The sequence below is a fragment of the Cyprinodon tularosa genome, unplaced genomic scaffold (assembly GCF_016077235.1).
Source record: "Cyprinodon tularosa strain WSP-4 unplaced genomic scaffold, ASM1607723v1 ctg89, whole genome shotgun sequence".
Taxonomy (NCBI): Eukaryota; Metazoa; Chordata; class Actinopteri; order Cyprinodontiformes; family Cyprinodontidae; genus Cyprinodon; species Cyprinodon tularosa.
In genome coordinates, this window is record NW_024039662.1 from 1565679 (window position 1) to 1584246 (window position 18568).

Here is an 18568-nt window from a genome sequence, read left to right on the forward strand (position 1 = left end):
GCAAACTGTTCCTGCTGCACTGGTCTGCACCAGTGATTTACAAAGATGGCACAGACCAAGAACACAGGTAAGAAAAAAAAAACACATTGTCCTATGGTACGCCAAATCCTACAATATACTAAATATATTACATAAACAAAAATATATATTATATATATATATTATATATATATATATATATATACACACACAATCTTAAAATAACAGTTATATAGTTATGTAAACAATTTATTCCTCCTTCGATTGTGTCACTCAGACATTTGGGTTCCTTTACCACCTGTATTTTATGTGCCATATAAAATTTGTTGTAATCTCAATATTATTTGTGTCAAATACAATTTCTCATGATTTTTTTGGAATTTTTTTTGGTAGTGAAAAAAATATAGGCTCAACTGCTATTATTTAGTTTTATTTGCATGTTGGGTAAAAGCCTAAACTGTGCCATATCAGTCCCATTGTGTCCTAAGAAATGCTCACACATCCCTTTATTTCTTCTTTAATTTGACATATCTTTCTGTCTATTTCTTGTAAGGGGATACATCCTGAAGCTGTCAGTGACGTGGTGGTGCGGAATCCTCAAGATATCTGCACTCCACACTTTACAGAGCTTACACAGGTACAACTTTTGGTTTATTTTTTTTTTACCTATGTTTCCTTTGTCAAAAGTTATTAGGATTATTATTATTTTGTTTCTGATGTTTGTAGGACCACTTCCAGATCCTGACATTCTGGTATCAGGAGAAAAACTGAAGTTCCAACCACTTATTGCTCTTGTCCTAGATGGTCTTATGGGGCCTGTGCCACGGGGCTCACCTATGTTTTATCAGTGCCCACCTGAGAAGTCCTCAGGTATTATTCTGCATCACATGGCTCCAGACTTCCCTTCTCTTCCTCTGATGCAGCATAGCCTTCCGAATATGTGTTTTGTGCCCACACTCGGGCAACTTATGCATCTTCAGTCTCTGCAAGTGTCACTGGAAACTTCTTATGTAATTGAGGCCAGAACTAGACAGCAGTCCAGATGTCTTGCATGGGTACATCTTCGACAGCCAAGACTTACTGCTAGCCGTTTTCAAGATGCTTGCAGAGGAAGTGCAGAGGAGGCGTCTGCTGCAATGGCACTGGCATCTGGGACACGGACACGCTAACAATAACTGTTGAGCGGGTGTTGCGTGATGAGTCTTTCATTGATCAAATGAAATCTAAACTGGACTCATTTTACTTCAACGCCTTCATTGATGTGTTCATGTCAATGCAACAAAAATGATTAAATTAGTAATTTAACCTTTTGTTCCTTTGCATTTCAAATACTCAATCTCAAGCTGTGTGAATCCCTGTAAATAGTTGGTGTTAATGAAACATACACAGATGTGCAAACTTCTTTAAATTCTTCCTAGCCCGTAACATCATAGATGACCCCTCAGACCCCCACCATTCGATGCAGGTCCAGCAGATTCAATAACAGTTTCTTCCCCACTGCCATTAGACTGCTGAATGTTGTGTAAAATGGGTTATTTTATTTATTGAAAAAAATATATATATGCATATTTTTTAGAACTGTAAATATACAGTCATATGTATATATTACTATATTTAGTATGTATTTATTACTGTTTTTCAAGGCTGCACTTTAAAAAATTAAATTGTCTATAGAGCTGTAAACGAAATTTCTTTTTGTATACACTCGTGTGTTGGGATCTGGAGGTTTGTCCACTTTCTCCACCAGAGGGCGCACAAGATCTCCTGGAGCATGAGCCGACCGCACCACCTGTCTCTCATCTGCTCATCAGGAGATCCGTACTTAAGGAGGCGAAGGGCTTCACTCCAGTGCCAGAGTGTTTGCCAGTAACGGTTAGAAAGCCTGAGCCAACCTGCCTGTCTGTGAACTCTGACTATCTGTGAACCAAACCTGATCCCGCTTTTCTCCTCTCTGCCTCCCAGGTTGATCCTGCCTGAATACCTGAAACTCTGGAGAGTTTCTCTGCCTCTCTGCCGGTGATCTGTCTGCTCGTTCTCAGTAGGACTCTGGAGAGCAGCCTCAGTCAAGTACCTGCCTGCCTGCTCTCAGAAGATTACTGGAAGGAAAACTCAATCTGTGATCTGCCTGCACTCAGTAAGCTCTGCCTCCACCTCTGCCCTCAGCCTGCCGACAACCTCTGGACCCTCAAGGTTCCCCCCCTCTGCAGCTCTGCTCCATTTCCGAACAGGTACAGACCTGAACACTCACAACCAGCAAAAGACCTGGACCTCCACTAATCTCTCTGTCCTCCTCAGCAGTCAACCCACTTGTGACCAGTCAAGCCCCTTCTTGGATCTGAACATACTTTGTACATTTATTATTAATAAATCTTTGAACTTTTTCATCTGCTTCCGAGTGTTCTGCATGTGGGTTAGACACATTAATCCAAACATGACATTGTGTATACAAAATAAATCTGTCTACGTCTAAGGTTAGAGCCTTCAGGCATCTCTGAAGTGTCTTAATACAAGGAATCAAACATTTCTTGTCGACACATAGTCTTACTCTACAGGTGCTGACCCAGCCTCAGTTCTAACTGTCGCTGATCCAACTTATGTTACCACATGTCTTCCTTTCATTCATCTGTCATGTCAACAGTCTTCCCTATGACTGAGTCGCTTACTGACCCATAGTGATTTTCAAAATGGATTAGCCACAAAAATTATGGGAAACAAAAAGCTGAAATACACGACTATAAGTTTAATGCTTCTTTTTTTTAAATAAAATAGGAATTAGACTTTCCAAAATGAACGCTACTTTTATAGGTTTTTTTTTGTTTGTTTGTTTTATGTGTAATTGTATATTTCTTTTAAAATATACTACATTTTTAACAAAACAACCATTCACGAAAGATAGGCAAGAAAACTTTTGGGCACATATGCAAATATATGGTGGTTGCAGCATGGGAGCCAATGGGAGGATGGATGGTGATAGCAAGCCCCGACAGCAGACAGTAAGCTAAAAAAATGTATGCTGATACTCTGACTTTGTGTGTTTCGTTTATCTTGGAAGAGGTAACATGAAAACATTTTAGTTGCATTTTTAATTAAAAAAGAGGAATTAAAAATTTTTTGGACTTAAATTACTTATAACTAGAAAGTTTAGGCAATATTTTGGACACCACTAGTTTACATCAAATAATTTACATGTGTTAGGATAGCGCAAAGTCCAGACATAAATCTAAGATTTTGAAGCTACACTTGAAGATGTTTATAGATTCTCTGACTAATTTTAATGGGATTCAACTTCTTTGCCAATAACAGGTAAAAAATTTAGTTTTCACACATCCACAAAGCTAGTAGAGATACATTAAGGCCTGCTGCTGTAAATACAAAGTAATATAAGTAATATTTCAAAATTATTTTTTATTTTTCTTCCACGTTAAGGTTAGAAGCACCTTTGTGTTAATTTCACGAATAAAGTCTCAATAGAGACATTGAAATCCTGTGGTTGTAAACTGGCACAGAGGGAAAAAGTTCAAGTCGTGTGAATATATTTTGCCAGCCACAACAAAACATCAGGAGCCACATCGGTGACTTATAAATGCAAATTATTCCCAATAACTGCATAGAGGCAAAGATAAATAAGGATTTACTGTTGCTGCTTTCAGCAACTGTATGAGGCGTAAACCATGTACTTTATGTAAGTTTTATATACCAGAACAAGAGTCCGAAGAAGGGTCTGACTGGAAGAGCAGACACATGCTCAGTTTCTGCAGAAAACCACAGCACAATGCATTCAGGCTCGGGTTCCTGCAACAATTCATAAAAGGGAGAGATTCTCACAAAGGACAGAATATAATAATGAAAAACGGAAGCAGAGAATAAAGGAAAGAAAATGCAGAGGAGAGATACATGAAAGGTTTGTACATGGAAAAGTGTACTTTGAGACACAGGACAGGATGTGTTTCACACACACACTCCTTTTTAAAATGAAACAAACCCACCAAGTATAGTTCACTTTCATTACAGCTCAGAGCAGGGGGCCTACAACCTGCTCCAACCGTAGCCATTTCTACAGCCACACTGCCATACACAGCAGCACAAAAACCAACAAATAACAGCAAACGTGCTTTCATATAAGACATTGTGTGTTTAGACTGCAGTCGCATCACACTGAGACCAACACATTACTGAAATCATTCAGTTTTTCTCAGCCAGATTGTTTTTTTCCTCTGACTGAGCGATTCATGTGTCACTGAAGCGGATTTTCTAGCTAAAGACAGAGAACACATGCGTCTCCCAGTCTTAACCAGTCAACGCAGTTTGTTAATTACTGTTTATGACTGTTTCTGTCTTTGTGTATTCTGTTAGCAGGGCTCCTACAGCATAAGGCAAGTTAAATTCAAGACTTTTTAAGACTTTTTAATGCCACTTGAATAAAAAATCTAAGACCAAATTCACAAGAAACACAAGAAAAACCAGCTTGCGACAACTTAACCCAAAGGTTTATTTTAACATAAACCACTGCACTAACGTTTCAAATTTTGAAAAGCTTCCCATACAGGAAGGAAGCTAAAAACACACAAATGACAGATATATTTTAACAATTATTTAACTAAATTCACAAACTTTGTTTTAGCAGGGAACAAAACCAATCAGTTTTAAAGCCACAACATAACCAGTGCTAAGTCTTTTTTTGCAGCTATTTTTCTTTGTATCGTTTTCTTAGTATGTTTGATTTGGTGATAAGTGGAGGCGTGCTTCGCATGTGCGACTCCACTGCCTTAAGTTCCGAGCTTGAATGACTTCTTGCACAAAATACACTGTGCCCCATGTATGTTCCCTGGTTTTAGCCATGGAGAAAACTCTTGGCTGGATAGCCAATTTTCGTTACATTTACACTTGCTCATATTTTACAGACGAAAAGTTAATGGTGCATCTCCCAACTGTCCTGGCCGCAACAACGCTTTTATTGGTTCCGCTATTGGGACGGAACCAATAATGGCGAGCCATTTTTTTTTTTAATAAAAAAAAATAAAAAAATGTCAATTGTAACGTTTTATTTAGATTACAAAACTAAATCGTAACAAAAATAGTCCTACTTATGATGTTTTAAAAATTAAGACCTACGAAAGACTGATTTAAGACATTTTAATACCAATTAAGGCCTAGGTTTTATTTGGAAGAATTCAATGCCTTTTAAGACTTTTTAAGGATTAGTGGTTAGTGTACCTTTTTCCTGTGCAGAGGAGGGCTTTGTGTTCCACAGCCAGTCGATAGAAACCAGAAGACACTAGAACGGGTAAGGCAAGGAGAACAATTATAAGACTGTAAGAAAGATGTAATTACAACCACTCATTTAAAATAGATAACCAACAAATTTAAAACTTCCAAACTTCTTTAACAGCTTATCTTAAATTTATTTCAAAATTCAAGCAGGAAAAAAACGTGTTCAGTTAAATGTGTTTGAAGCTGTGGTATTTGACTGCACTTCTTTTATTAATCAAACTTTCCAATACCTGTGGGTGTTTCCCTGTTTGGAGCGAAACCTTGTTCAATAAGTACCTTACTACAACACAGTAACGCCTCACAGATACCCAACAGGAACATTTTGATTTAACTCCTCTAAAAAGAAAAACATCGGATTATATGTCATACTGCTATACTATGAAGTTCCTTCTAAAAATGATCTGAAAGAAACCTTTATTTTACTTTCAAGAACAGATCTTTAGCAAAAGCAAGTAGTGGATTGTGCATATATCATACAGCTGGTTTTCACAAACATTTTACAAAAGCTACTTTAAAATGAGATACATGTGTGAAAAATTATTGTTGTGTTATAACATTTTAAAATAAATCAGTGTCTTATAAAGCTCACCAAGTTTACTTGCAAACCATGGCATTAAAGATGGAAGAAGGACAAACTGCGAACAGAGGATGAAGTAGAGGGGCTCCAGCATCTGGGCACTGGGTAGACCATTACATGTTTTCTGTAGATTAAGATAAAAATTAGTTATTGTGTTCATTTCAAAAAACATAATTTAAACAAATAATTTCTAAAAAAAACAAAAAAAAACAAAACAAAAAAAAACATATCAACAGTCATTGGTCTCTGTTTTCAAAGAACATGTTTTTTGGCTATACATGTTAACATCATCATGGGGAGAAACTCAGCTGTTTATTAAAAATGAGAGCACAGTAAGGAAAAGCAAGATGTTGACGAATTCAATTTATATTATAAAATATCTATTATAAAGTAACTTGCTTCTTAAATTTAACCCCCGAAAAAGAGACTACTCCCTGAATTAGCTGTAGTTTTCCTTCTCTATTTTATCAGATTTGTTTGATGCCATCTTTTAAATTGTCAGCTTGATGTGAAGTAGTTTAAACCAAGCTTTAGCTGTACACTTAAATTTAAAAAAACACTGACATATACTTACAAGGGTTCTTTGTAGATATAATCCAAACCAAAAGCATCACTCCTCAATATTAAAGGTCCCATATTATGCATAATTCAGTTTATAAACATTTGTAATAGTCTGTGTCCTGAAGCCTGTAAATGAGATTCTCCAAAAAAAAAAAAAAAAACGTTTCCCCTCTCACTGCTCTACCTCTTAGCTAATCTGTGCTCAAAATGCTCTGTTTCAAATCCCTCCCTAGGTAACATCAATAGGAAAAACAAAAACAAAACACTCCTCTGGTAGCATCTGCTGTCTTTCTGCTCAACACCAAGCATCCCAAAAGACATGGCTAACATAAGAGCTAAGCTAAGCACAGCAGATTCTCTGTTAATGTCTTCATCAAAGACATAAAAGTATTTTTTACTGCTTTCATCTGAGCCCCTGAAGACTGAATGGATGGGTTTTATTTTAAATGGAAATCTACCTCCTGCAAAACTTCTGGAGGTTTTTCACCTGTGTACTGAGCATTTCAAAGAGGACTGCTTTGTTGACTAGCACCGGTCAATCGGCCAAAGTCGTCTACCAGCTGGTTTATTATGAAGACAACAGATTTAAAGCGCCGGCCATTGAGGCTCTGAGTGTTTTTTCTCTGAGCGGACATGCAACCCTGTTGCACCTCAAGACGAAAGCGGAGGATTGGATAGGTAGGCCAGGAAATCAGGTTACTGCTGTGCGGGAGTATTACAGCGGTAATTTCGTGAAGCCCGACAGGGAGAATGAGCAGTTAAGGCTAGCCGAAGCTAGCCTCGAGAAGCTAACTGCTAGAGGTGGAGGAATGACAGACGAGCCTGCCAGGCAGACAGTGCAGGGAGCAGAGGGGGATACTGGCCAGTGTCTGTGCTGTAGGTAGAACAACAAAATAGTCCTTCTAGGGCTAAATTAAAGCAACTTCTTTAAAAGTCTCCTAAAAACCTCTTAAGAGCATTCTCGCTTCATCCTTTGTCAACCTTATTTTCTCAATCTTCCATTTAGATAAAAAAAAAATCTCTCTTCTTCATTAAAATAGTGGTCAATTAATGATACTTTCTCCTCTCCTACATGTTTTATTCAAGTTTACTGTGTCAGATTGCTTAGCCTGATAGCCTGTAAACAGTTAGCACTGCAGCTAACATTTGTATCCTCGGCTGTTTTGATCAGAGGTGGGTTTTTATAAGATGGATCATCTTCTCTATGCTTCAAAAATAGTCTTATCTTAACAGGATATCTGCAGTCATATTGATTGTGTTTAATTACTCAGCTCAGGCTAACTTGCTACTGGCTATGCTTATTTGTTTATTGAAAGGTTGTTTACACTCTAGGGTTTCCAGCCGTCCCTAGAAAAACAAGATTCCATGCCCTGGGTTGAGATGAATAAAGGGAGATTTGTCCGTATTTCTGGTGGAATAAGAAAAATGTATCATTGTTAACAAAATAAATGAATGGCAAAGCGTTCATCTAGTCAACATGCTCCTGTTGTGTGTTGTTGTCAATTATAAGCTGCTCATACTGTAGTTGTCTGTAGCAGCCCATCGGTTAAGGTTGGCCAGTTTCTTCTTTATTATTATACTCTTCTAGCTGCCATCAATATGAACTCTGACTGGTTGCAATGGTTACAGGTTGCGGTGGTGCAGTTTCGGGAGGCTGAGGGCGTGAAAAGCCAAAACAGCTCATTTAGAAGAGGGCTGAATGAGAAGCTTTTTGGTAGGTACTGTCTAACTATTCTGAGAGGATTTTTTCCTGCCTAAACAGCAAAAACATGCTCTGGGGGACCTCATTTTTAAAAGTAAAATATGGGACCTTAAATATTTTTAATAGATTGATAGTTTAAAAGATTGTCTGCTGTTGGTTGATGCTGATCATCTTCTTCAACATTTCGAGTATTGTGGAGAGATTCAATATTTTGTGTCACTCATTTAAGAAACTAATGTATTATACAGGTTCTTGTAGTTTTAATAATTACAGCTTATTAAAAAAATTAAATGGTTAAAATTTTGTGAAAAAACTAAATATGGAAAACTTATGATCTCACCTCCTAAAAGGCTAATTAACTCAAAACACCTGCATCCACTAATGCAGAGGTCACAGATTAGCAGATTGCAGTTCGGATCCGGACCCACCTGCTGGCTAATCCAGACCAAACCTGATTTAAAACATTTATAAATTACCGTATGTTGTCTGACGGCCTCTTTAAGGCTATGTTCATACTGCAGGCCTTGATGCTCAATTCGTTTGATTTGCTTGTGAAATTTTTTTGCATTGCTGTTCACATTTCCAAATATATGCGACTTGTATGTGATCTCCTGTATGAATGCAATTCATACTATTCATGCATGCGCAGTAGAGGATGCAATGACGTCACAAGCAAGCGTGCTCTGTGTTTACGGAAATAAACATGGATGGTAGTGCTGGAGATCTTTCCAAGATGGTTAAACCTAAATACTACTCTCCATATTATTGTCCACCATTGTTATTGTTTTTATTGCCACTTCAGCGTAGCAAGAGGCAGAAGAGTGACCACTGTCGGGTATTAATCCAATTCAGGTCTGATGGATGCGACCTGGCTGTTCAGACACAGGTCGCATTTGAAAAGATCAGATTCGTATCGGATTCAGGACCACATAGCCAAGTGGCCTAGGTTGCATTGGAAAAAATCTGATCTGTGTTGTTCAGACAGCCATGAAAAGATCAGATACAGGTCGCATGTGGGCCAAAAAATCAGATTTGGGTCACTTCAGGCTGCAGTGTGAATGTAGCCAAAGACACATTAGGCAAACCTGTGGCAAGCCGGGCGGTGGGAGAGGAAGAGAAGATGATGAGAAAAAGTGAAAACAAGTGTTGACTGCTGGAAGAACTGTGGTGAACTGGTGACAGAAAAGTGAAATAGCGTGCTCAAAGATGACCCTGCACATTTTGAGTATGTTTTCGCTCAATCTGCTGCCGTGTAGCAGGATTCTCCACCATGAACATAATTAAAAATACATATCGATCCAGGCTATAAATGAGCACCTTGATATGTGCTTGAGAATGTCTTTGCCTCCATTCAAACCAGGTTTAAAGCCTTGAAGGGCAGCCTAAAGCCCACTGCTCTCATTAAGCCATAAAAAAGAAAAAAAAAAAAAAACGGTCCGGCGGATATTAGAGCCAATCAGTGGCCATCTCTAAGATATGGTGTTGTTGTCTTTGATGAGGTCCTTGAGATTTGTCTTTTAAGCTTAACATTTTTATTTTTTGTTGCAGAAATCCTGCCTTTTTAGAAGCATCTCTAATAATAAAAATGACTAATTTATAGATCTTGAACCATTAAAATTAAAGTGTGCACTTTTTATCTTAACTTTGTTTTTACCAGCTAATGCCACACAGTATGGATGTGAGTACATAACTGCGTTTAGCCCTTACAAGCACAGCTGGTATCCAAACAGAATCACAGCAGCGCAGCAGACAGTGACAAACAGATTCCAGTGAATCAGGAGCATCACTGTGTTTATAAGGGGCTGTAAATGGGTTCTTCATCAGAGCTGGCTCTGACGCACACTCCTCAGCAAGCCTAGAACATAAACAGCACCTTTTCAAACACATCAAATCCAGGCTACACAGAGAAAACAATTACAATTTTACTTACAACAACAACCCCCTATTTTTAATTAAGCCTATTTGTTTATAGTTTAATACACTAAAATCATTCCAAACTGATTATCTCTTAATAATTAAAAACAAGCTATATAGGAAACACTAATTAGATGATCATGTTATAACAAAAAGGCTGCTTACTACATAGCGTTGAGAGGTCATTACTTATTCTAACTCAGATTGTTACCTGCAGGCTGCCTGAAAACAGATCATAGCCTGGAGCAGAAATCCTTTGGAACGAAACGTCAGGCTGCTAGAATCTGAACTTCGTCTGTTGCCCTGTAACATAACAGCAGCGGGTTGATAAAGCTAAGGGAGAGACACCGTGACTTGATAAAGACAGACTCATAAATAATATTAACACCAATAATCATATCTGCTCTTGCTGTTTACAAGCAAAGAATGTTGACAGACTGAAAACCACGGTGTGTACTGTCAGGTATGAGTTTATCAATTCCTGACCTGAACTAGCAGGTATGAAACCTTGGAGAGCACTGAAATATTTCCAGATAAGTTATAGATTTTTTTTTTTCCATGGACACTGATGTAAAAATACATAAAAATGAAAAAGAAACGATTAATATCCACAAAATAACAGCTTTAATTACAACATCATAATTATTAAATATTTTAAAATACCTTTATTATTTTATATCTAAATTATTTTCTTCCAGTCGTTATGAAAATATTAATATTTCATTATTACTTTAGATTACTGGTCCTTTCGTTAGGGGATTATTTGTCCTAAATTGTTGCATGTGTGTTTCACCAGACATGTTGATTTGAGTATTTCAGAAACGACTACTGCTGAGAATTTTAAAGGCAACAAGTCATCAGGTTTGCAGAAAATATTCTGAAAGGAGGAAAAACACGTGGCGGTTGGTTGGAGCTGAATACACTCTTGGTGTAAAGGACCGTGGGCAGACTGGTTCAAGGTTGACATAAATACAGCAGTCACTCAAATAACCAGTCATTACAAGCCAATAATGAGGAATGTAGTTAATGAATACATAACAGGTCCAACCTTGAAGCAGATGAGCTACGGGTGAAAGGAACTGGTAAATTAAGCTACAACTCACACAGCCTCATGTGAACTAAACAAAACAGATAGGAAAAATGTTCCTTGGTCCGATGAGTATTGATTTCAGTTTGATATGTTCGGGACTGAATCTCTTTCTGAACATACTTGTTTTGCAGAATCACTTGTATCACTTCTCACAGCCACCAGACGTCCTTGTTGCCTGTCTTTGAGCCTGCCCCACCCACCTCACCTGCTTCCAGCTCCCTGATGAGGACTTTCTGACATTTATTTTTTTGTTATTTCAGTGTCCTAATTTTTATCTAATCTAATTTGTTGCAGAATGAGATAAACTGTAACTACAGAAGTGTAAAAATATCTGAATGCATTTTTTTCCATAATAACATTAGTGTCCTCTATTAGAAAAAATATGAGCAATTCTACTCTGAATTGATCTTTTTAACCAAATTAAACAAACATAGTTTTAGGTAAGTAATTGTTATACAGTTAAAAATGCATGTTCCCAGCCTGAGAAATGTATTTAATTTATACCATTTTATCTATTCAGTATTGTCCTTGAAAATAAGGAAATATGTTTCTAAGCCCTAAGACATTTACTCAATAAGACTGTCTATATGAAACATGTTTTTCAAAACAGGGTTGGCATTAAAACAATGGATTTAAACAACTATCTCATTGCCTTACATGCTGAGTAGCCATGGTAACTGGTACTCATCCTTTAAGCCTTTTGCCAAGCAACTGGTAAAATGCTATTTATTTCCACCTCTCTGATAGACTTAAAAAAGATACATAAGCCATGTAGATATCAAGAACTATGAAGGACAAAAAATTCAAGTTGTTGCCATGATCAATTATAAAGCAGCCCACATAAAAGTAAATCAAAACTGTGAGTCAAAGACTTTTCTGGGTGCCTTAAAATTGCTTTTATCTCATTAGAAGAGCAATGATAAGGTTGTAAAATAAAATAAAGGATATTATTACACAAGATGTTACAAAACATATCCCTTTTTTATTTTTTTATTTATCTGGCTATTTATCTATCTTTAAAAAGAGTTAGTCATTTTAAGAAGGAAATGAAGTGTTGCATTTAGTTGATAGAATCACACATTTTCTGGGGCTTAAATTTCAACATTATGATTACTTTACAAGCAGTACTTCCTGACACACCACATCAATCATTTTATAACCCACTATGATCTTGTCTGTTAATACTTTAATGCTTAGAATAATAATGTTGAGCTTTATAAACCAAAAGGTATGGACCTTCTCTATGCATTTTGTTCATCTAAGAAAGACTACTAACACTTTGAATCTGCTTGGAAAACATATATTTTACTTTGCTTTTAATACTAGATTAATATTTTAGAGACGAATATTAGCATATAGATCACAGATAACAGTTTGTGCAATTTTTTTCCAAATATATATATATTCTCTATTTTCATATGTTTTCTTTAAAAATGGTGTAACTTGCCATGGTTTGTTGATGAGAAGTAGAAGAGAGCATTAGGTCTGAGAACCTGCCGGTGATAGCCTGTATCAGGTTCTGTATCTCTGGGTACTGAACTGGTCTGGACTGATGGTGGATTCTAAAAAGGAGAAAAACACAATTTAATTAAGGTTGTTGAAAAAAAAAAAAAAATTAGTACTCTACAGCCAAAGAATGAAGAGCATCTTCAACCCACAACAGTTATGACTCATGTGTACTAATGTATGTAACATGGTATAAAAATAAATAACAATGGCACAACTTACTGATAGCAGTTATTCTGCATTCTGATGTTCTGCTTAAATGTAGAGATCAAGCTCCCATAAATTATAAAGATGATGTGCTTTTTCTGAAATGCTCTCTTAGATAAAACAGATACAAAGCTTCCAAATGGTTCCACATTAGGCCTGTCACAATAACAAATTTTGCTAGATAGTAAATTCTAGCAGACATTAATGCAATAAACAAAAATCTTTTCATTTGGTTTGAATCCAAAATGCTTTCACACTGCAGCTGTCACATTCTGCTTTAAAGCCAATTCTATCTCTGTTTTTTTAAATCTCAACAATCTTCTTTTTTTTTGGCTTACTACACATTAATCATGAGGCTATCATGCAACATTTTTTACGCCAAGAAAACAATTGCCCCTTTTACACTACCCTTTTTGCACGGTAATCGTGATAACTGTTGAGTGTGAATAGCATGCAAAACTGAACAGGACCGTGCCAGACACAACCGAACCACAATAAACTGTACTAGTTCATCAGTAGGGCTCACTGCGGTTTAATTCTGGCTCAGTTCTCAGATAACAAAGTGCGCATGAGCAGACAATTTACTTGACTCTGTCAAGTAAATTAACCAAGGGCGGCCTTCTTCGCCTTACTCTCCGCAACCAACGAAATATCACAATTATAAGCAAACATAACTTCCTGAATGTTACTGCCGCCGCTTGATTCGCTTGATTCCCTCCTTCAATCCTAGAGATTAGTAGTACCGTAGATCGTCACTAGGAGGCGAGGAACCATGCTAGCATGATGTGTAAACGAATTGTAAGGAACCGAGCTTGGCACGGTTAACTGATCCGACCTCGGTACAGATCGATTTCAAAGGGTAGAGTAAATGGGGCTTACAGGGGGAGGGCTGGATTCAGACAGATGCACCAAACTAAACCTTTGTCTTCCAGACTCTTTAGTAGAAAGAAGCAGACACAAGGAAAACAAACAACTGGAAATTATTGAGCTTATTAATGCAATTACTTTTCCTTATACCATTACTTGATTGTTTATTGTGACAAGCCTGTGTTGCGTTTAGGCTAAGAAATGCTAAGCTTCAGCTAAACTGCCACCAAGTTTTCTTCTCCTTTGACATTAGGAGAGAAATTGTCAACAAAGGAAAGGGTGGAAATACATAAAGGGGTGTGTTTAGGAGGAATGGTCTTCTGATGCTGTGATATGTACTTCTATTCTAAATAGGGAATGAATCCTTAACGCTTTCAGATGAGGATGCCAAATTAACTATTGCATTTACATTTTACCGAATCAAAGCAATCTGTTTAAAGGTTAAGAAATTTCAGAAATCTTTTAAGGCATAAAAAGACATACTGTGGCGCTCCAAACTGTAAAAAAAAAAAAAAAAAAAAAAAAAACAGTGGTGGTGAGAGAATGCAGTACTTTAAAGAAAATAGTCAAGAACTGAATTAAGCAAAGTAGCATGAATTTTATTGTTCATATATCTGTTTAACTTTAAACTAGTTTGTAACTTTGGAAAAAAAACAAAACATAAAGCATGTATTAGTATTTCCTGGATGCATTTAGCAGCACACATCTCCTCAGTTTGAGTGTTTGTGTATACCTGAACAAAGCAGCTGCAGCTCTGACGGCCTGTGCAGCGACCAGCAGGCAGGAGGCGGAGACACCACCTTTCACAGCCTCTGACACCGCCACGAACCCTGAACCGCTGGGGAACAGGTGTATGCTTTGAGGCTGCCTGGTCAAACACATAAAACACCCATAAGACCATTACCAATTAGGTGCAAGTTACACAGGTTACCAAATCACTATTTAATATCAGGTCATCTTCCAAGTGCTGTGTTTGTTTTGATATAACAGAATGCTAAAAGAAGAAAGCTAACAAACAGCAGAAATGTTTCCTCTGCCAATTTATGTGTTACTCAAAGGCTTGCTGTGTGGACATGAGCACCATCCTCCTACGTCACTTATAGCCATTCACTCATGTTCACAGTGTTTTCTTTCCTTGAGGGTAAGCAGAGCACACATAATAAATAAATGGCATTGACCTCTTAGCATTACAAATATCATCCAGGTTTCCCTTTACTGTACGATGCACAACCATAACAGCTTTGGAAGGGGGTCGCTGTTGACACAATACTTTCTCCAGAGAACATCCTAAATAACAGAGGCATGCACAATGTCATGCGTGCAAATATTTCAGATCGTGCTGTTAAACTGTCAAACTCCAAAACAAATAAAACCTCATCACTCATCAAAATGCAGAACCACAGTATTTTATCGCTAAACTCTGGTTAGAAAAAAAAAAAACCTCCCCCACACACCCTCATCCACCCACATGCACATTCCTTCTGGCTTGTTCAGCACTTCAGTGCTTAAGCGCAGCTCTTAAAGGACAAATTTCTCTGTTAGATTATTAAATCTTTTATCCCTGCTATCATTACCATGTGACCGCTGGCATTCCATTAAAATCATGTCAACCTTGCAAAAATAGGGCGGTGTTTTATTAGCTGGCGATACATTTTCAATCATGCAGACACCAGACAGTTCATTTGGATCCAATTAAACTCCCCAGTGCACTGTACTTAACGTGTTTTACAAGAAGTCACTTCTCTCTGCAAGTGTAGCTGGAGTTGCAGTTTGAGGTCAGTTTTTGGGCAAGTAATCAAACTGTAATTTACATATACTGTCAGATATGTAAAATCTAATTAAGTCTGTAATAAATCACTAAAACTGTGACATTATGTAAGGAATATCTTAATGTTCTTCAAAACATCAGAACAGAAAGACACATGAATAAGTAAGGGGCAGCTTTCTTCCAACTGACCAATTAACATAGAGGACAAGCTAGAAACGTTATGCTAATGTCAACAAAGGGTGCATAATGAAGCTCTAGCGAAAGTTCAATTGAAGAAACTCTGACTTACCTCACATCATCAGAAGCCGATCCGTCTCCGAAGCGAGCCAATCAGCTTTGAACTACTCCACCACGAAGCCCAATCAGCGTCCTGCTTCCACTTTATAAACTCCCTCAAATCTCACCACAGCCGCTATCCTGCAATCCAATGTCGGATTTCGATCCAGACGACAATTCAATTTTCCCCGCTCGGAGAAACTCCCGTCTAGCCGCTCTCATCTCCTTCTTCCGCGTTACACTCCAAGGGTATATTGCCAGGCTCCGACCTAGACTCTGCTCAGATGTCTTGACGAGCCTCCCTCCTACCTCCTCGTGATTCATCTCCCTCGCCTTCCGCTTCAATCCGCTCCGATTCCTGGCCGCAAAAGACATGCAAGTCCTCCGCTCCCCTCGCCAGGCGCAGAAGGCCTCCCGGATCTGTCCCAGCAGCAGTCACCACTACGCCCGCTCCTTCTCATCGTTTCGATGCAGCCTTGGACCTCTTCAGCTTCCTGATTCATAGCAGCTCCCCCGTCTAGTCCTTCTGGCGTTTAACAGCTCTCAGCCTCCCTCCGCCCCACCGGACTCTCTCACTCAATCCTTCGACGCTGTCCGCACGCTCCAAACGTGGGAATCCCTGCACTGCCACGTCATCCCTGCCGCTGTCTGCTCAGACGGACCTCCCCCTCCCCTCATTCACATTAGGGAACGCCCGCCCTGGGCCAGCCTTAGGGTAAGACGTATTCAACCATGTTTTCATTCATAATTTTCTATCTATTTGAGTTTGCTCTTATGCTTCGTCTGCCTCTATCAGGCATACTTATATTAACACACATGCTGATATTTTCCCTAGCCTCGTTCTAAATTATTCAGGGGAATATTTTAATTTAGTCTCTTATTCTTCCCTCCCCTGAAGTCGATCAGCAGGTGACGTCACCGTTTTTCTTAAATCATCCGATCTCCGTCTACCAGAGATCTTTCTATTGGCCAAAATTTTGGCCGCATTCAGCATCTATCGTGATTACTCAGAGCTTCTGCAGGAGGCCATCCGATCAGTCTGTCTCCGCCGTGCACGCTTCATATATATCGTACCTCAGTCTTAGCAGCCCGTCATCTTACCACCCCTTATTATTGCTTCTGATTATCGTTCTGTCTTCTTCTTCTTCAAAAAAAAAAAAAAAAAAAAAAACACAAACTGATGTTCTACATCAGTCATTTCTAAATGCCAATTGCGCTCCTTGCTAGGTCAGCTAATTTGCCATGCGCTTATTTCTCAAGGCCGCGCTTTCATTCCCAGTTGCTTGATCCGGCAATTTCCGTCCCTCTCCTTGGTCAGATTACTGAACGTAGGCTGCCGTTCGGATCTCCTGGTCTGACTGCTTCTATTGGAACAATTTCTTTTCTATGTCGAAATTATCTATCTCCTGCCATGCTTCAAAATTTTTCGGATGCTGCATCCGTAGGTTTTGGGGGGTTCTTCAGGACAGGTGGTTCATGGCCTCTTTTATTCACACCCATTATGCTTGTGTGAGGTCTAACCCTAGCTAGCTTGCATCGTGGGGCTTTGGGAAGGAATCGCGTCCGCCCACTGCGATAACTTCGTAGTAGTTGAAGCCACTAATAAGTCTCTACTCCTCCCAGTCTCTCATGCCTTCATCAGAAGCATCACTGGCAGCAGTCACTAACGTTTCATCATCTCAGTGCGTTATGTTCAGGCATTCAGCACTTTTATTCGCCCAAGCATTACCCTACGTCCACCATGGTTCTTCACCACCTTAGGATACTCTTAGAATCACGTGGCCTTCCCTCTAGTAGGTAATCTGGGCATTCGTTCTGGACCGAGCAGCTGCATTGCAGCTACTCGTGGGGTTCTGAGGCTTCTCTCAGCTCTGGGCCGATGGCTCACCAGCCTATACCTCATTCATCCGCCCAGAACTCTCACCAATTCTCTCAGCTCAGTGCTCTCTGCCTCTAGGTAACACTATTTCAAATACTGGTGGTGGTTCAACTCATTTTCATAATTTTCTGACCTAATCACGACTATCCTCTAACTCATTTTCTACTCCCACTCCTTATCAGTTTTCTTCATTATTCCCTGCTTCATCAGTCTTCCATGCTGTCTCCTGGCTATTCATGCTATCTTCATTCTGGCTCGCATTCATGCAATCTCACCTTTATGACAGGCATTATATGGATTCTCCTGTGTGTCACGTCACGTCTGGTCTGTGTCTCGTCATGCACCCTTGACACCATTTAGCATGCATTCCCTAATGCATCAATTCTTCATATATGTAACCATCCGCAAGAATCATCCGCAAGATTCATTATCAGACTCATCCGCAAGATTCATTATCAGACTCATCTGCAAGATTCATTATCAGACTCATCTGCAAGATTCATTATCAGACTCATCCACAAGATTCATTATCAGACTCATCCGCAAGATTCATTCCCCATGCATCACATGCTCCCTATCTGTGTCTCGTCGTGTCCCGTCATGCATCCCTTACGCCATTTTGCTTGCATTTTCAATGCATCAATATGCACCATGTCTGCGTCTCGTCATGTCTGTATCCCGTCATGTTATATGTTCTATATGGACTCATCCGCAAGATTCATTATCAGACTCATCCGCAAGATTCATTATCAGACTCATCCGCAAGATTCATTCCCCATGCATCACATGCTCCCTATCTGTGTCTCGTCGTGTCTCGTCATCCATCCCTACGCCATTTTGCTTGCATTTCCAATGCATCAATATGCACCATGTCTGCGTCTCGTCATGTCTGTATCCCGTCATGTTATATGTTCTACAGGTGCTGGTCATAAAATTAGAATATCATGAAAAAGTAGATTGATTTCAGTAAT

At 38.8% G+C, this 18568-nt stretch overlaps 1 protein-coding gene across 1 annotated transcript in view; it reads right to left on the reverse strand.

Moving 5' to 3' along the window:
* The window catches only part of LOC119775702 (meiosis inhibitor protein 1), a 146711-nt gene that overhangs the window by 82690 nt on the left and 45453 nt on the right, over window positions 1–18568 (reverse strand). Inside the window, exons 11-17 of the mRNA XM_038273769.1 lie at window positions 14408–14542; window positions 12542–12656; window positions 10216–10307; window positions 9798–9945; window positions 5840–5951; window positions 5194–5254; window positions 3677–3771 (exon numbers count right to left, since the gene is read on the reverse strand). Coding sequence (XP_038129697.1) covers window positions 3677–3771; window positions 5194–5254; window positions 5840–5951; window positions 9798–9945; window positions 10216–10307; window positions 12542–12656; window positions 14408–14542 — 758 coding nt within the window. The remainder of the gene's footprint in view (window positions 1–3676; window positions 3772–5193; window positions 5255–5839; window positions 5952–9797; window positions 9946–10215; window positions 10308–12541; window positions 12657–14407; window positions 14543–18568) is intronic.